Genomic DNA, 16,276 nt, shown 5'->3' on the forward strand with positions numbered 1-16,276 from the left:
ATGTTTTGATTAAACATGAGAGGAACAAATGACATTTTAATAATTGGGATAATTTAAAAAAAGAGTTATCATCAATATGATTTCTTTCTTCCAATGGGTGTAGGATTTGATTGCTTTGTTCAGATTTGTATATGGTACTGTATGTACAGAGGCCTTGGAATGAGGTGGATGCTAGCAGGGACTACACCCCTTCCCCCCCAATAACTTAGGTTCAGCCTGGTAGAATACCTTTCAGCCCCACCCCCAATAATTCCAGGTGAAGTAAAAAAAATAATGTGATCAGATACTGAAAAAATAGCAGTTTATGACCTATATGATGCAATATTTTCTGACTCTGAGCCCCCCTCAGGAGTCGGGCACCCCCCTAGGTTTATTAGTCCCCCATGTGGAAATTCTTCGTGCACCACGTATGAGCTTTTTCATGATGACTATATTGTTTTCAAGTTGATTATTACAATGCATATTGATATTCCTTGTGTCTTTGATCTTTTGGATGCATGTACATAATACATTATAATTCAAGACTGAATTAAAAATCCTGTCAACTAGACCGAAAATGCCGTACTACGCAGGTCAGCAGCCAATCACGCCACGCCTTTGCATTGACGTCAGACGCCAACTAGTCCTTTTAATTCGGTCTTTGATAATAGATACAACATGCTTAAAAAGGCAAACAAAGAGTTCTTGTTATTATTATATATCTATTGTTATAAACTTAATTGATACAATGGATACCTTGAATTAAATCTTTAAAAAAAGTTTTCCTTTTTATATTTTACCAATTCAGAGAAAGATGAAACTGAATCACTCGCTGACACCGAATACTCCTACAACACCTGGGACCATCCTGAAAATGCACCACTCAGACTAGCTGCTAAAGAATACTCCAAACTCAAAGAATCCCCACTGAGGACTAGAGTACGCAGTTCAGAAAGCTTAGATTCTGAGCATGTGGTGGTTGAAGATGAAGGGGATGAGAATGAGGTCAAAGGTCATGATGATGATGATAGTGATAGCATTGAATCTTCAGATGTGTCCTCCCCAGATCCTACATTGCCCATCATGCCTACAGCAAGGTTAGTCAATTTGAAAGGCTCATTTTTGTTTCTTTCATATTTTTGGTGGTACGTCCTACACCCCCTGATAAATTTTGTGACTAATTTTGCATTTTTCTCAAAAAATAACCACATACTGGTAACAAAAGTTATGTATATTATAGGGGCAATTTGAGGAAAATGCAAAGATAGTCACAAATTTATCACCTTAAGGATTCTTATTTACTCATCATTTCAAATGAGATGAGAGTATAAACCATGTCCCTTGAATGTACTTTTGTACAGTCTAAAAATCACATCACTATTGCATTTAAGCTGAAACTGTAGAAGTAATCATGTTGTAGGGGTGGCGTTGATGACATGTTAAGGTGGTACAGGTGTGTGCTGCGGTCAAGGGTCCCTTTTTCAAGCCATCCACCAGTTCTGAAGACCCCCAGTTTAATAGGCATCATGCTCTAGTTCAGTATCTCTAATGGCTATTCCAGTTGAAATCCACACTACATGTTCCCCTAGTGGAAGATTTTGGAAATATTTTTCATAGAGGGAGAATGTAACTCGTCAGGGTTAATCATTTTGAAACCCATACTCATTACTCCCCCTGTATTATAGCTTTACCTACATGGATGTCTTCCACAACTGGTGTGAGTATTTCAAATGGAAGTTACCCAATTGTTGATTGTATTCAAAACTCATACTCCCTCTGTAGAAGACTTTAGCTAAATCTTCCACAGGGGTAGTGTGGTTTAATGGAATAGCCCAATTGAGTAAAACTCCCAAATTGTAGCTGTTGTAGCCAAAATTTGGAAAGTTTTTTTTTCATAGCTCAACCTATAAATTGGCCCAATTTTACTTCATTAGACCAAACACATGGCAAAATTTCAGTTCAGAAGTCCCCATTTATGTTAGGAAATTAGTTTTCAGTTAAGTTCAGCATCACATGTGTACCTTATCAATAGGAATGCTATGTCACTGACAAGTTTATATTGATAAGTTTGTTTCAGTTTTGTAGTCATACATTTTACAAATTGTAAATATGAACACAATTACTAAGGTACTTATTATGTTCTACTATATTTTTAGTCCACCAGCCAGTCCAGTGAAAAAGAAAAGGTACATTCTATAATGGATAAAGTTTCCGTTTAAAAAGGGGAAGGTGATGTTGGCAAAAAATTAAATAAATAGAATAAACTGTCAATTTGTAAGTTTATGTCAGTGTTCACTATAAAGGGCGTGTCTTTTCATTGTTGTGTTTGACATTGTGTTTGACATTGTTAGTTGTACTTGTATGTAAAATAGAAGGGGCAAACTATTAAAATGCACTATTTTGAGGCAAGATTTTTTACTATTAAGAAAAAAGAAGATGACTTAAGTGAAATCTGAGAAAATTTTCATCTTTTCAAATCATGGTGTAAATGAGTGAGGAGATAAAGTGGTCAGCATCACTCTTCCCTCGTTAATACATGAACACTTTCCTATTGCGGCTGTCTGCACAGGTACACCTGACTGGTAGATCACACAGAGTACCTACACAGTACCAATGCAGCTGCACAGAACCCACCAGCAGTGGTACTGCACTGGTACTACATGGGTACTCCTCTTGTACTGGACAGTTAGGCCTACCAACCTAGTACCTTGTGCAGGCGGCGGCAATAGGATCAGTGTATGGTTCAATTTTCCCAGGGTATGCAAGTTGCTTTCATTGTACCTGTCATTTGGTTGTGTAATCAATTGTTTAGATACAAGCTTTCCTCAGCTGCATTTTATTTGCTTATATTGGTATCATGTATGATAAACTGTTAGCTTTTATTTGACATGTAGGATGTATGTATCTCAAAGTTGTGGCTCATTTGCTCTGTGTTTTTCCCCCAAATTTACTTTTGTAAGTTGAACAATTATATCGTTATTCCAGTTAAAAATCCATTCATCCTCTATGGAAGATATGATCTTCCACATAGGGAGTATGTATTTCAAATGGGGTTACCTGAACTCCATTTGAAATCTACACTCACTCTGTGGGAGATTATAAAGGTCATATATCTTCCATAGGGGGGTGTGTGGATTTCAACTGAAACAGCCTAATGTCACCACAACCAGGGTCTTAGCTAGAAATTGAGGGTTGCCCGTCATTTGAATAAAATTGTCTGTCCTAATTTGACCTTTAAAACATTTACCAGACATCTATAGCCCATTGGGGGTTCAAAGAGTTCAAATATATGCTGATATGGCCTTGTTCTACAAATTGGGTCTACTAAAAAGGTCAATTAGCTTCTCAAAACATACAATTTATAATATAGCATCTGTCAAAGGCATTAATTTTGCCCGTCCAGGAGCAAACTGGCCGTCTTAAATGACGGCCAGACGGGTGGCTAGCTAAGACCCTGACCACAACCATGTAGACCAGGAGAAGATGGAAATGAAACATCGTGATCGGGTTGACTCATTTGTCCATGGAATAATTGGTCTTTTTGACATTTTTTTTGCTGGAACATTGTGTTCTGTGAAAGCTACACACTGTATTTTCTGTTACAGCAAAGTAAACCCCATGAGAACTACCTTCTGATAGGCCAAAAAGAAGTTTTCATTATCAATTGGACAAATCAGCAACATTGTTAGAATAATTTCACCACACAAAAAAATTGGAGTGAATTATTTGCAAAGCTACATTCTGATTGGTGATTAAAAGTGAAGATACCATGTAATTGACCAATCAGAGGCAATGTTAGATTGGCAGGTAGTGCTGAGGGGTTAATTTACATGTACAATTTGCCTTTGTCAAATTTACTTCATCTTGCTCTGTATGTTCAGTGAAATGTGAAGCCTTAACCTGCTGCCATGAAAAGACCCTTTTTAACCCATACTTAATTCTGCAATGTATTGCATGATTGCATCCATGTCTATATTTCCTTCATTAATAAAAAATATCTGCATTAAGACTGTCACACGTTCACCCAACCTCTATTCAGGTCTGCGATAGGTGGCATCAGGTCCCATGTTGACTTCATCCGAGATCTCCCCATCCATATCTCCAAATATATCCTGAGTCATCTGGAGTATGCACAGCTGGTAGAATGCTTCAGTGTCAGTCGTCATTGGGAACATATCGCACACAGTGTAGAGGAAGACTTAAGGATGAGGCAGATTCTTTGGGAAGATGTCATGCTTATGCAGGTGAGGCTTATGAGGCACCAGAACAAAATTTGTTTGATCTTTGGATTGACTGTTGATGCTGCTATGATACTTGTAATTAATGAACTATGAACTAATCAGAATTAATACTAGTAAATTTGTATTGGTCACTATCATTACATGCACAGATTCATATGTAATCACAATTAACAATCAATTAATTGATTTATAAATAATGAGGATCGATGGTCAATCGGAAAGATCATACTAATTTGGTTCTATTGCCTTAGCTAGTCATTGCTCAAGCAGATATTTAGTTATTGAATCGGGTACACCCCATCAGTCTGAAACACTGTCAGTCTGAACCACCGTCAGTCTGAATTTTTACTTACCGTAGACTACGAATTGAAGAAAATTACTGCGTCTTATCATTAGCAGGGCACTAAAACTTGCCATTTGTCTTGTCAATTTAAGGGGGTACTACACCTCTGCTCAATTTTGTGCATATTTTTGCATTTTTCTCAAAAATTATAGCGCATTGTAGACCATATGGGACAAGGCTTGCTAAGTGCTTCAGAAAGTAGTTTTCGTTCTCCCTTTCTGGGTAGAGGATGGTTTATACATGAAAATATAGCTATTATATCACTGATCAATAATATAACATTTCCCACTTTCAAAAGTTGCACGTTACTGTGTAATTTAGGAGTTATTTGGGGTTAAAAATGTGTTTTTTCGTGATTTTTTTCCATTTTTGCCCAAAAATGTCAAATATTGAAATAGCTGTATTAACTTTCAAAATAAATTGAGTAGAAATTTCATTTCTATTGTAGATGTTACATATTACATGGATGTCTAACACTGGTGAATAAAAATGTCACAGCACAACTCTAAAATATAAAAAAATGGCAAAAGCCATATGTTTGTGCTATTTCGGCCATTTTTGAGCTAAAAATGTAATTTTTGCATGGGGAAAAAATAAATATAAATTTTATTGATTTAAAAATATGTCATTATGTCAACCTAGTTATTCTGAACAAAAAAAGTTAATGATGGTGAATGTCTGTGACCTATAGTTTTTGATCTATGGCCCTTTCAAATTCATATATGGACTAAAATAGCATGTTTTTGTTCAATATTTCCAATATTACGCCAAAAATGGTCCTTTATGGCCATTTTAACCAACTTGTTAGTTTTTTGAAAGTGGGAACTTCACTTAATAATATGAACATGTAATTGTACTTTAATGTTAAGCTATTTCAAGATCCACTAGTATGCCCACTACCGTGGTAGCAGCAATTTATCTACTTTCAATGCAGTAAAATGATGACTAAAATGATTTTGCTGCATTGAAAGTAGTAAAATTGACGATATATAATTGCTTCTGCCATGGAAACCGAGCTACCAGTGGATCTACAACTAGCTTAAAATGAAAGTACTATAATATATCCATAATATATGTGAAGTTCCCACTTTCCAAACACTGAAAATTTTGTTAAAATTACAAAAAGTACCATTTTCAGCCTAATATTGGAAAAATTGACAAAAACATGCTATTTTAGTCCATATGTGAATTTGAAAGGGCCATAGATCAAAAACTATAAGTCACAGATATTCACCATCATTAACTTATTTGTTCAGAATAACTAGGTTGATATAATGACATATTTTTTAAATCAAGAAAATATATATTTATTTTTTTTCCCATGCAAAAATTACATTTTAGTCAATAAATGGCCAAAATAGCACAAATATATGGTTTTTGCTTTTTTTTTATATTTTTGAGTTGTGCTATGACATTTTTATTCACCAGTGTTGGAAATCCATATGACATGTAACATCTACAATAGAAATGAAATTTCTACTCAATTTATTTTAAAGTTACAGCTATTTTAATATTTGACATTTTGGGCAAAATGGAAAAAATCATTAAAAACACATTTTAACCCCAAATAACTCCTAAATGAGTAAAGTAAAACGTGGGAACTTTTTGGATATTAATTCAGACATATATTTACTCTTGATTTGTTATGTTTTTATGTTCTGCCCAAGAGTGGACTACGGAAGTGAAAGATAAATGCCCATGTCCCATAGTCTATTGGGGACAAGTAAGATATGTATATTATAGGGGCAAGGACTACAACTACCACACTTGAAATTTTATTTCAGCACAGACAACAGTTGTGGAGTTACAGTCAAAAATGAGGGAAAACCAATTTTGTGATCAATAAATCAATAACTACTTGCCTTGAGTTTCTGAATTTGCAGTACAGTAGTTGTAGTCCATGCCCCTATAATATACATATCTTACCTGTCACCAATGTGCTATAATTTTTGAGAAAAATTTAAAAATAGGCACAAAATTGGCCAGGGGTGTAGTACCCCCTTAACTGACCATAATCTTAATTTCATGTAATTATTTATTAATTTTTTATTAATTTCTATTATACCAGGGTTCATCCGCACAAGGTGGCAATCCAGTGTACGCATCTTACGTTGATGTCGGCGTACCAGAGCTTGTGGGTGATTCCTATGATCCACTGCTATCCGACACACCTCCTGATGAAGATGTCCAATTCAAGAGTGAAATCAACATCCATAACTCTTATAGTGGCTATGTGACGAGGGAAACGCCAATGGAGGAGAGGAATGTGTACTGTGGGGCTTATAATGTCATGGTTCTTTCAGATCAGTAAGTGAAACAAATAGGAGATTTCCAGAGGAGGCTTAAGGGCATTCCTACAATGCACTATGATTGGGAAATTTGACCAATATAACCTAATTTTACAGGCAAAGTCCCCATTGCCACACACACAAAATGGTAATTTTAAAACTGCAGCCAACGAGCTAATAGTTGAGACTTAGGACTGATATTTGATTTTCTTACAGGAAACATTCATATTGTCCCGCTGCATTAATTTTATTCCTAAGTCTCGATGTTTTCAATGTTAAATAATAGGATGAAAACATCAGATATTTGCACACAATCCCAATGCAAAGTATGGTAAACTTGCCACATGTGTACAAAAACCAGACATACCAAGGTCAGAAACCCCATTGGGTCATGGGAATGTCTTTAAACATCCTCTGGGAGATTTCATAATGTTTCACTCCGTTGTAACACATTGGGAAGAAATGGGAACAAGTGATCCCACCTGGGAATCGAACCCAGGACCTCAGGTTTGCAGGACTTAGTGATGGGAGCTTCATAATTATTGTTGTCTTCAGAAGATTGCACTTATGTGCCTGTCTCACTGTCACAACCCTGAGGTCCCGAGTTTGGTCCCCAGGTGGGATCACTTTTATTTGTTTTCTCTTTTAAAAATTTATTATGATAGCATAATGGTTGAAACTTTTTTTGTACTTGGTTTTCCTCATCAAAAAGGTGAGTTCGTTTTTTTTTTTACTTGATTTACTACTTACCTTCAATTTGACAACAATGATAGGTACGTGTACTGTACAGTAAGCCTATATATGGACTCTCTTTGGTGGTTAAAAAACAGTGTAAGGATTTGATCCTATATATGCATTGACCCTTTGCTAGGCTTCATATCACTTATCAGGTCATACACTATAATACAGATTTGAAATTTATCATCTTGTACCTGTCACTTAACTTTGCCATTCATCGTAATTAACTTTCATATTATGTACCTTTCACAATTTTTGTAGGGAAGACTTCAACCGTGTAGTCCACTACAACTTTGGAGGGCTGGTAGCGGTTGGATCATTTGACCGTCATGTGAGACTGGTGGACATTGCCACTGGACATGAAGTTGGACCACTTATGACCGGTCATGCTGGATCAGTAAAGTGTGTCTACATCAATGAAGCTAGAGGGTTTGTGCTCAGTGGAAGTTATGACATGAGTATTAGGTTAGTATATAACACACCTGTAATTTTAAAGGAAATCTCAGGCAATGACAGCATTATGCCTATAAAAATAATTATCAAGCACAAATCACAAAAGTTGTCTCTCAACACACGATATTCAAAATTCCCGCGCCGAAATTGTCTAGTGCAATGACGTCATGGTTATTTGTGCTCAAATGTCGCCAGTCTCCATTGTATTAGTGGGACCAAGGGTAGCACTAGGTTGCTTTTTGGGGTCCCGGACCCACCAAAATAGAGTTGGGACCCCCTGTTTTTAAATTTTCTGCAAGTTCAGGGGTCCCTGCAGACTCCCAGTTTTTCAATCTAGCGCTATTGCAGACATACTATTTATGCTGCATTTGTGCATCTCAGACTCACCAAACTCTACTTCGGACCCTTTACTTTTTAATTTTCTGCAAGTTCGGGGGTCCCTGCGGACACTGGAGTGTTTAGTTCTAGCGCTACCCCTGAGTGGGACGTTATTGCACTAGACAATTTCAGCGCCCGGGAATTTTGAATATCCTGTACGGTATTGAGACACGGCTGTTTTTAGTAGTTTTTATGGTCAATGTGATTCATGCTTGATAATAATAAGGTATAATGTTGTGATTGCCTGAGATTTCCTTAACAACAATGTAAAGGCACTCTATAACAGGTGCCGATTCAGGGGAGGAGGAAGTGGATGGTGGCTTCAACCAAAAAAAAGAGAAAAGGAAACATTAAAATGAAAATAACCTAAATATATTTCCACCTATAACACTTTACTGCACAGTCGCAGCTTTTTCCACAAGCACCTCCTGCACTCAATCCAGAGCATGATGTATATGGCCTAATGGTTAGGGAATTCAACTTGTGACGACAAATCTGTCAGGGCAAGTCACTTTATCTTGCTTGTGCTACTCCACCCAGGTTTTGGGGCTTTATTGCCTGCATTCACATGCTTTTTCAGGTTTTTCTCACCAGTTTCAGTTTTTTTGAGTGAAACTGAATGGCACCTTAAAATGTAAAGCGCTTTGATATCCACTTAATTACAGATCTAAGGCCCTATATAAATTCCTGCATTTATTTCAATTATTTACAAAGTCTGCTTCACAGCCATATTAATATATTATTCATGAATGGCCCCTCCTTTCAAAAACCCAGATCAGTGTCTGTTCTACAGGCATGAGAATTTTCAGGCTTTAGCCTGAATTCACGCTATTTTGTTGTCCAAATTTACGCCTTTTTTTCAGCCTGTTTTAGGCCTTTTAAGGCTGAATTCACACGCTTTTTCAGGCAGTTTTCAAAAAAGCCATTCTCATGCCTGGTTATATAATGCAAATTAAAAATATAAATATGAATTTGTGCCTATCAATAGGCTAGGCTTCTTGATTTGAATGTTAAATGCATCTTGTAATTTCATTTGTAAAATTTATGGTTGCAGTTTATTAAAAAAACAAGCCTCTTTTAACCATGTTTTAACAGGTGTTGGGACATCAAGACAGGCAAGCCTAAGAAGATATTCCATGGTCACCAGGATTCTATCCTTTGTATGAATATGTATGAAGACATTCTGGTGTCTGGAGCTAAAGATAATGAGGTCAAAGGTAAGAATAACAAGGTCAAAGGTTAGCCAAAACCCCAGGGGTGCACTCGACTCGACAGCAGTTCGAAACTAGGGTTTTTCGGTGAGAGCTTAGACACCAAGAAAAGGGGTCTTTCGGTGAGAAGACCCTCAAAAAGGGGGTCTTTCTCTGAGACTGGGGGAAATCTTACCAAAAAAGGTTTTTTTTCTGTGAGACTGGATAAAATTTTGGGTCAAAATATAAAAGTTGATACAAAATTTACAGAAAGTCATCAAAATTTGAAATTATTTGAAAAATATGAAAAAAACGGGGTCATTTGGTGAGAGATTATCAGAAATTGTCAAAAAGTTTTGAAAAAAGGGGTCTTTTGGTGTCAGGAAAAACAAAAGAGGGTCATTGGGTGAGAGGAATTTAGTCGAACAAAAAAGGGGGTCATTGTGTGAGAGGGAGTTGAAAAATGGGAGTCAATGTGGCAGCACATCCCTGTCACTCATTTTTAGAGAGTGCCCTCCCTGTGGCCAAAACTTAGACAAGATCTAATCAGTGTTATGGTGAAGTCCATGTTGGCATGTGGGTATTTGATGTTTAAATCAATTCAGAGGTAATTTATTTTCACTGACTATACTAGTATATACATGTACCATAGATCTGTACCTGAGTGAGGCTAAATATCTTTTTAGTGACTGACTGTACTGTATTGGCCACAAAATGCTGCTTGTCGCTGGTCACCACCGGCATTTGCTGACCAGATAGCGCAGTGACCTAAAATCGTCATTCGATCAGCAAGTGTCATGACACTCTGAAACCAGCATTAAACACAACTATACCATTCAACAAATTACTTCAGCAGTGTCCGTCTGCCCTGTCTGATTATCGCGTAAAAAGAACAAGGTCGTGCATTGCTACGCAGCTTGACCAGCGAATGAGGTGCCAATGTGATGATGACGTGATTCAATTAACCAATTAGAATCCCACTTCCGTATATGCCATAAACTGCACCAAATTTACTGACCGCTGAAGTTCTCTGCTGAAAACTCCTCTCTTTGTCTACAGCAATGGACCAAAATAACATTAAAGTATGTTTAGAGCATAAGAGAAATGTAAGTTTTTAACCCCCTCTCTCAATGAAACTAGCTTTGTTTATAGGGTTACATGCAGGGTTGTAGCTACGCTACGGACCCGCCCGGCACTCTTAATTTCCACCCGGCACTCAAGTTAATTTTGAGCCCAAATACCCAACACTCCACCAGTCTCAAATATTTCAAAATCGATGAACAATCAATATAAAAATTAGCAATTCTTATCAACATTTTTTTACCATCTTATATAAATTTCACCCGGCACTAAAATTTGCCTAGCTATAACCCTGGTTTCATGAATATTTTGGTTTTGTACCTAATAACCATAACATTATAAAATGTTTTTTTTTTTTCCAAAATATATATTATTATCAAAAATTATAATTTCAATATTCTGACCTTGTTTTCCTTCCACAGTATGGAATTTCTTGAGTGGCAAGTGTTTCCGTACCTATAAACATGCTCATCAGATCAACACAGTAGCAGTCTATGATGATATAGTTGTCAGTGGGTGTGAAGGAGGCAAAGTCAAAGTCTGGAGTATCAAGAATGCTTGTCTAATTAAGGTGAGACACTTACTCCCCACAGCAGCTAATAGGTGTATCCCATCGTGCTCTGCGGTACCATAGTAGATCTGCACATGCCATAGAAAGTGTACACAAAATCCCTCACTTCAACTTTCAATTACTCACTTATATCAGGGGAGTTAACATAAGACATTAATTTGAAAAAAATATGATCTCTAAAGTATTGTGAAACTATCCATAGCTCTCAATATTTAAGCCGCTCTTAGGGCCTACTTATGTTTTGTATGTATTTGCTATGGAGCAAGCAGATAGAGTGTAATGCATGATGGGATACTCCCTTCAGCTGCTGTGCTTACTCCCCATTCCAGAAAAATACAGTACTAATTTTTTGGGATAAAAAAAATATTGTCAAGTTCTGCCAAATGAAACATAGCTCAACCCTAATCATTTATTTAGTACTAACTGGAGGTAAAAGAAAAAGTTCAATATTTTACTAATTTCTTGAAAAAAGAGCCAAAAACACGCATTTCAGCATGTTTTCTGACAATCGAGTCACAAAAATCAAAGATTTGAACAAGTCTATTAAGCATTCATTCTTGTGTTTATGCCAAAATTTTGCTCTAATTTTCACTTGTTTGTGTTACTTCAATTAAATGATTGGTTATAAGAATAAAACATTAGAATGCATAAATTGAAATTAGACTTTGTACAAGTCTTTAAACTGGATTGTCACATCGTATGAAAAACACCCTAAAAGTACATGTTTTTGGCCCTTAGTTCATAAATTTGGCCAAATAGGAAAATTAAACTTTTATTGCCAGTTAGGACTAAATCAATAATTAGGATTGAGCTGTGTTTCATTTGGCAGAAGTTGATAATATTTTTTTATCTCAAAAACTTAGTGCTGTATTTTTCTGGAATGGGGAGTAGAAATTGACATCTTTCTGGAATGGGGAGTAGAAATTGATAAGTTCAAAATGAACACAACTATAATTGGAGACTGAATTAAAAAAAAACTAGTTTGTATCTGAAGATCAACTTTGCACACCCTGTGATTATTTAGCGTGTAAAAGGAAGGTTGATTCATCTGGTGCCTTTATCAGAGAAAAGGAATCGCACAAAATGGCAAAAAATTACTGTACATTTACAAGGCAAAAAGCAACTTTTCTAGGCATTGTTGTCATGGTGCCTTCAGGAAAGAAAGTTTCCAATTACTAAGACCTACCTTTTGAATTGGTTTGTATGTTTGAAGGTGCAAAAATAAATATAGAGCATGGTGTTTACTGCTGCATTCAGACATTTCAATCACCACAACAAATCGTAAACAAATAGTTATTGACAAGTGACGCCAGATGCAATTAGTATTTTAAATTCATTTTCCGATCATAACATTTAACTTGCGTAGCATTGAACTTGTACATAAGATAAGTTTTTACCACATTTTCTTTTTTTTTATAATTTGGCATATATTATACCAGAGCATGGATTGGAATGGGGTCAGCATGGTAAGAGAAAGGATGAAACAATTCTGCAAGTGAATTTGTAAATTTGTGTCAGTGGGGACAATTTATGTTTAAATATGCTGATGCTTGTATCGAAAAGATTGACTTAAAAAAATCTCCCCCTCTGTGAACCAGTTTTGTTAGCAACCCACCAGTATACATGTGTCCACATGAAAACCTGAAACTACAACCAACTGTCCTCATATATTTATAGAGAAATTAATCTTGTTAAAGGAGGTGGACGGCAAGCACAACATTATTTCTTATATGTAGAAAGATAATTATCAAGCACGAATCACATGGTTTTGGTTTTTTAAACAAACTCATATTGAACATAAAAACAAATAAAAACAGCCGGCTTTCAACAAGCTATGTTCAAAATTCCCGCGCCAAAATTGTCTGGAGCAATGACGTCATGGTTATTTGTGCTCATTTGTCATCAGCCTTCATTTGTATTATTTGGACGTCATTGCTCTAGACAATTTCAGCGCGGGAATTTTGCATATAGCGGGTTGAGAGGCGGCTGTTATTCATTTTTATGGTCAATATGAGTTTGTTTAAAATAACACCATGTGATTCATGCTTGATAATTATTTTTTTTGCATATAAAACATAAAACGATTGCTGTACACTTCTTTTAAAATAACCCATTATTATAATAACTGACCTGACAGGTTTCGACCATCTTGGACGAATGCCATCACCAAAGTGATGGTGGTTAATTTTTCCTTCTGGTTGTTTGATCACCAACAGGGCGAACTAGCACTCAGAAGTGGATCATATATGTCATGTACATGATCCACTTCTGGGAGCTATAGTGTGCCCTTTGTAGGTGATCAATCAACCAGAAGGAAGGATCAACCATTGAAGAATAGCCAGGGGGAAGCTGTGGGGAAAAGTTGCCCCCACCGAAATTTTCAGGGATGAAAATGGGTAAGGCAAAGAGTAAAGTGTCATTAAAATGACGATAAATGGGACCATAAATTGAAAAATGGGGATGAAAATTTGGCTTTGTCACTCACACTAAAAAGCTGGACACGCTGCTGATCAACCACCATCACTCCGATGATGGCCTTTGTTTTAGATGTCCAAAATGGTCAGGTCAGTAATTATAATAATTGGTTTTGAAAAGATAACTTCTCCATAAGTAACACACAAACCCAATGACTTTCTTCAAGAACAACTACAGTTGCATATCCCCACCTAACCACTCTCATGTTAGCTTGTTGTGTAAGACACATCCCCTGCAACAGCCAACATTGGCTAGTAGAACCAGTCACTCACTTGCAAGGTCTGAATCAAGCTTAGTACAGTACTGCAGGTGTTTGTCTGTGTATTCAATTGCAACCATTATGGTCATTTTCACGGTAAAGGGTGTAACTTTGGATTTTTAACATTTTGATCCGTAGTTTTCTAATAAAGCCACAGAATTCCATGATTTTTGGCCACATAAGTCATCTAGTTAGCAGCTACCTTGGGTAGCATAATCATCTTCGGAGTTACTGCGTTCAGTTTTAGCAGGCTTAAATGTACCTAATATTGCCATTTTGAAAAACTGTAAAAAACAGTAACATTTTTGTAAAACCCTGTGTTTTCTTCAGTTAGTTCATGGATAATTTTTCTTATCCTGAAAGTACGGTCATATGTTCAGTAAACACATTGAGAACCGGACTTCGATATTTGTCGCTTCGGAGGCTTCATTTTCCGTTAACAATTGTTAACAAACTTTGTGGGTATAGCTTTGGTTCATAATTCTTGGTTATTTCTTCACTTCTTCTTGATTCATAACAGTTGATATCTTAACTTGAAATGGGTAACAAAAATTAGTTGATTTGCAAGCTTTTAAAATTTTTATAAAATCTTGACTTCAAAGAGCCGATTTTCCGTTAACTTTTTGAAGCCTCGAAACAAACTGTTCAGCAAGCTTGGGCAAATATAAATAAAAGAGCTCATCCAATCTATTTATCAAAATGTAGCAAAGTAGATCCTCAAGTCACTTGTTTTTAAATCATGGAGATATATATCACCGTTTGAAAATGGGACCCAATACAAACTTTCCGTTAACAATTGAAGCCTCCGAAACAAATGAAGCCTCCGAAACAACAGTAAACTTAATTATCATCTATGCATATCTAAATTGGTATGTTCCATATTGATATCTGCATTGTAATTGTTGCATGATATGTGCAGAATGTCATAAATTAAAAAAAAAATTGATATTATGGTTAATGCTTGAAAAATATACTGATATCCAAGAAAGCCCGTTTCGGAGGCTTCACATGCAAATAGCACCATACTTAACAAATGGGTGAAAAAATGACCATGTTATAAATCTACAATATCTGCCGCATAGAATCATTGATTCAATACACACAAGAAAATAACAGCTTAGATGATCCCAACAGTGTTGTTTTCAAAAAAACTACTTCTGCAATGTTTAACCATTGTTAACATGAAGCCTCGAAACAAAAAAAAAAAAAAAAAAAAAAAAAAAAAATGACTTGCTGTGATAATTTAATTTTTGTCACAACTGAAATTCAATACTTAGAAGCAAAGCATGAAAATTGGTAATTGTGATATTTTTTACCTATTTTTTCATGTCAACTTGTAGTAGTTAGCCAAATATTTTACTTTTATGATCACCTGTGTTGTTAACTGAAGCCTCCGAAACACAAATCGCTTGAATTGCCAATTCTAAAAAATAACTCCAATTTCTGTGAAACTTGGCTGGGAGGTTCCTTTCATCAAGTAGTATTTGTACATGAAGTTAGACATTTAAATTATTTTAGGAACCCAATTAAAAATTAAAAAATATGTTTAAGGTTGGGAAATTTCCATTGCAAATGACCCTTGATGTTAAAAATTTTCAAAATTGCAATTACAAACATAGCAAAACATGGTATAAAATTTAACTTATATCTGTTGACTTACTTTGGAATGGGATTTCACATGTATTCCAGCTTTCATGTCATAATTTTCTGAGCTTATGTAAAATACATTTTTTCTTAGATTTTAACCAAAATGTTATGGAAATGTCAAATTTTTTATTCGAAATCAAAAGGTTTAAGCCTTGAAACACTATTTTACTGGAATTTAAGTTGCTTCTATGCATGATTACAGTAAACAGAAACATATTTAAGTGGTTTGAAATTTTGACCCTAAAAATCAAAAGTTACACCCTTTACTGTGAAAATGACCTTATACTATCCTGATTAAAAGCTTGTAGAATAACTTTTGTGGTTCCTCAATCTCTACCCCATGATCAGTAATAAATCATGTCATTGCAGCACTTCCAGACAGTACCTATTATTGACAGATGAGGGAAAAAATAGATTCTTGATCAGTATCCTATCCAATCCAGTATCACTAAGCCTAATCCTAACCATTACCATTACCCTTACCCCAACGCCTACCCTTAATCCTTATTAACTGAAAAGGTCCTAAGAAGGACAAATCAACCTAAGAGTTAATACCCTATTACAATGGGGAATTATCTCTACACTCCTTTGTGCCTCAATTCAACTTAGGCAATGTTAGGTCAATAAAGAATTG

General features: G+C 35.8%; 1 protein-coding gene across 2 annotated transcripts in view; it reads left to right on the forward strand.

Annotated features, from left to right (window-relative positions):
- Nucleotides 1–16,276, forward strand: part of LOC140165064 (F-box and WD repeat domain containing protein 10B-like) — a 31,664-nt gene that overhangs the window by 9,259 nt on the left and 6,129 nt on the right. The window contains exons 3-9 of one of the 2 annotated variants that reach the window (XM_072188484.1): nt 788–1,076; nt 2,136–2,165; nt 4,019–4,223; nt 6,632–6,870; nt 7,851–8,054; nt 9,516–9,637; nt 11,113–11,261. In XM_072188484.1, coding sequence (XP_072044585.1) covers nt 788–1,076; nt 2,136–2,165; nt 4,019–4,223; nt 6,632–6,870; nt 7,851–8,054; nt 9,516–9,637; nt 11,113–11,261 — 1,238 coding nt within the window. The remainder of the gene's footprint in view (nt 1–787; nt 1,077–2,135; nt 2,166–4,018; nt 4,224–6,631; nt 6,871–7,850; nt 8,055–9,515; nt 9,638–11,112; nt 11,262–16,276) is intronic. The other variant, XM_072188485.1, reaches the window with a different exon arrangement.

This window comes from Amphiura filiformis, chromosome 11 (genome assembly GCF_039555335.1).
Source record: "Amphiura filiformis chromosome 11, Afil_fr2py, whole genome shotgun sequence".
Classification (NCBI taxonomy): Eukaryota; Metazoa; Echinodermata; class Ophiuroidea; order Amphilepidida; family Amphiuridae; genus Amphiura; species Amphiura filiformis.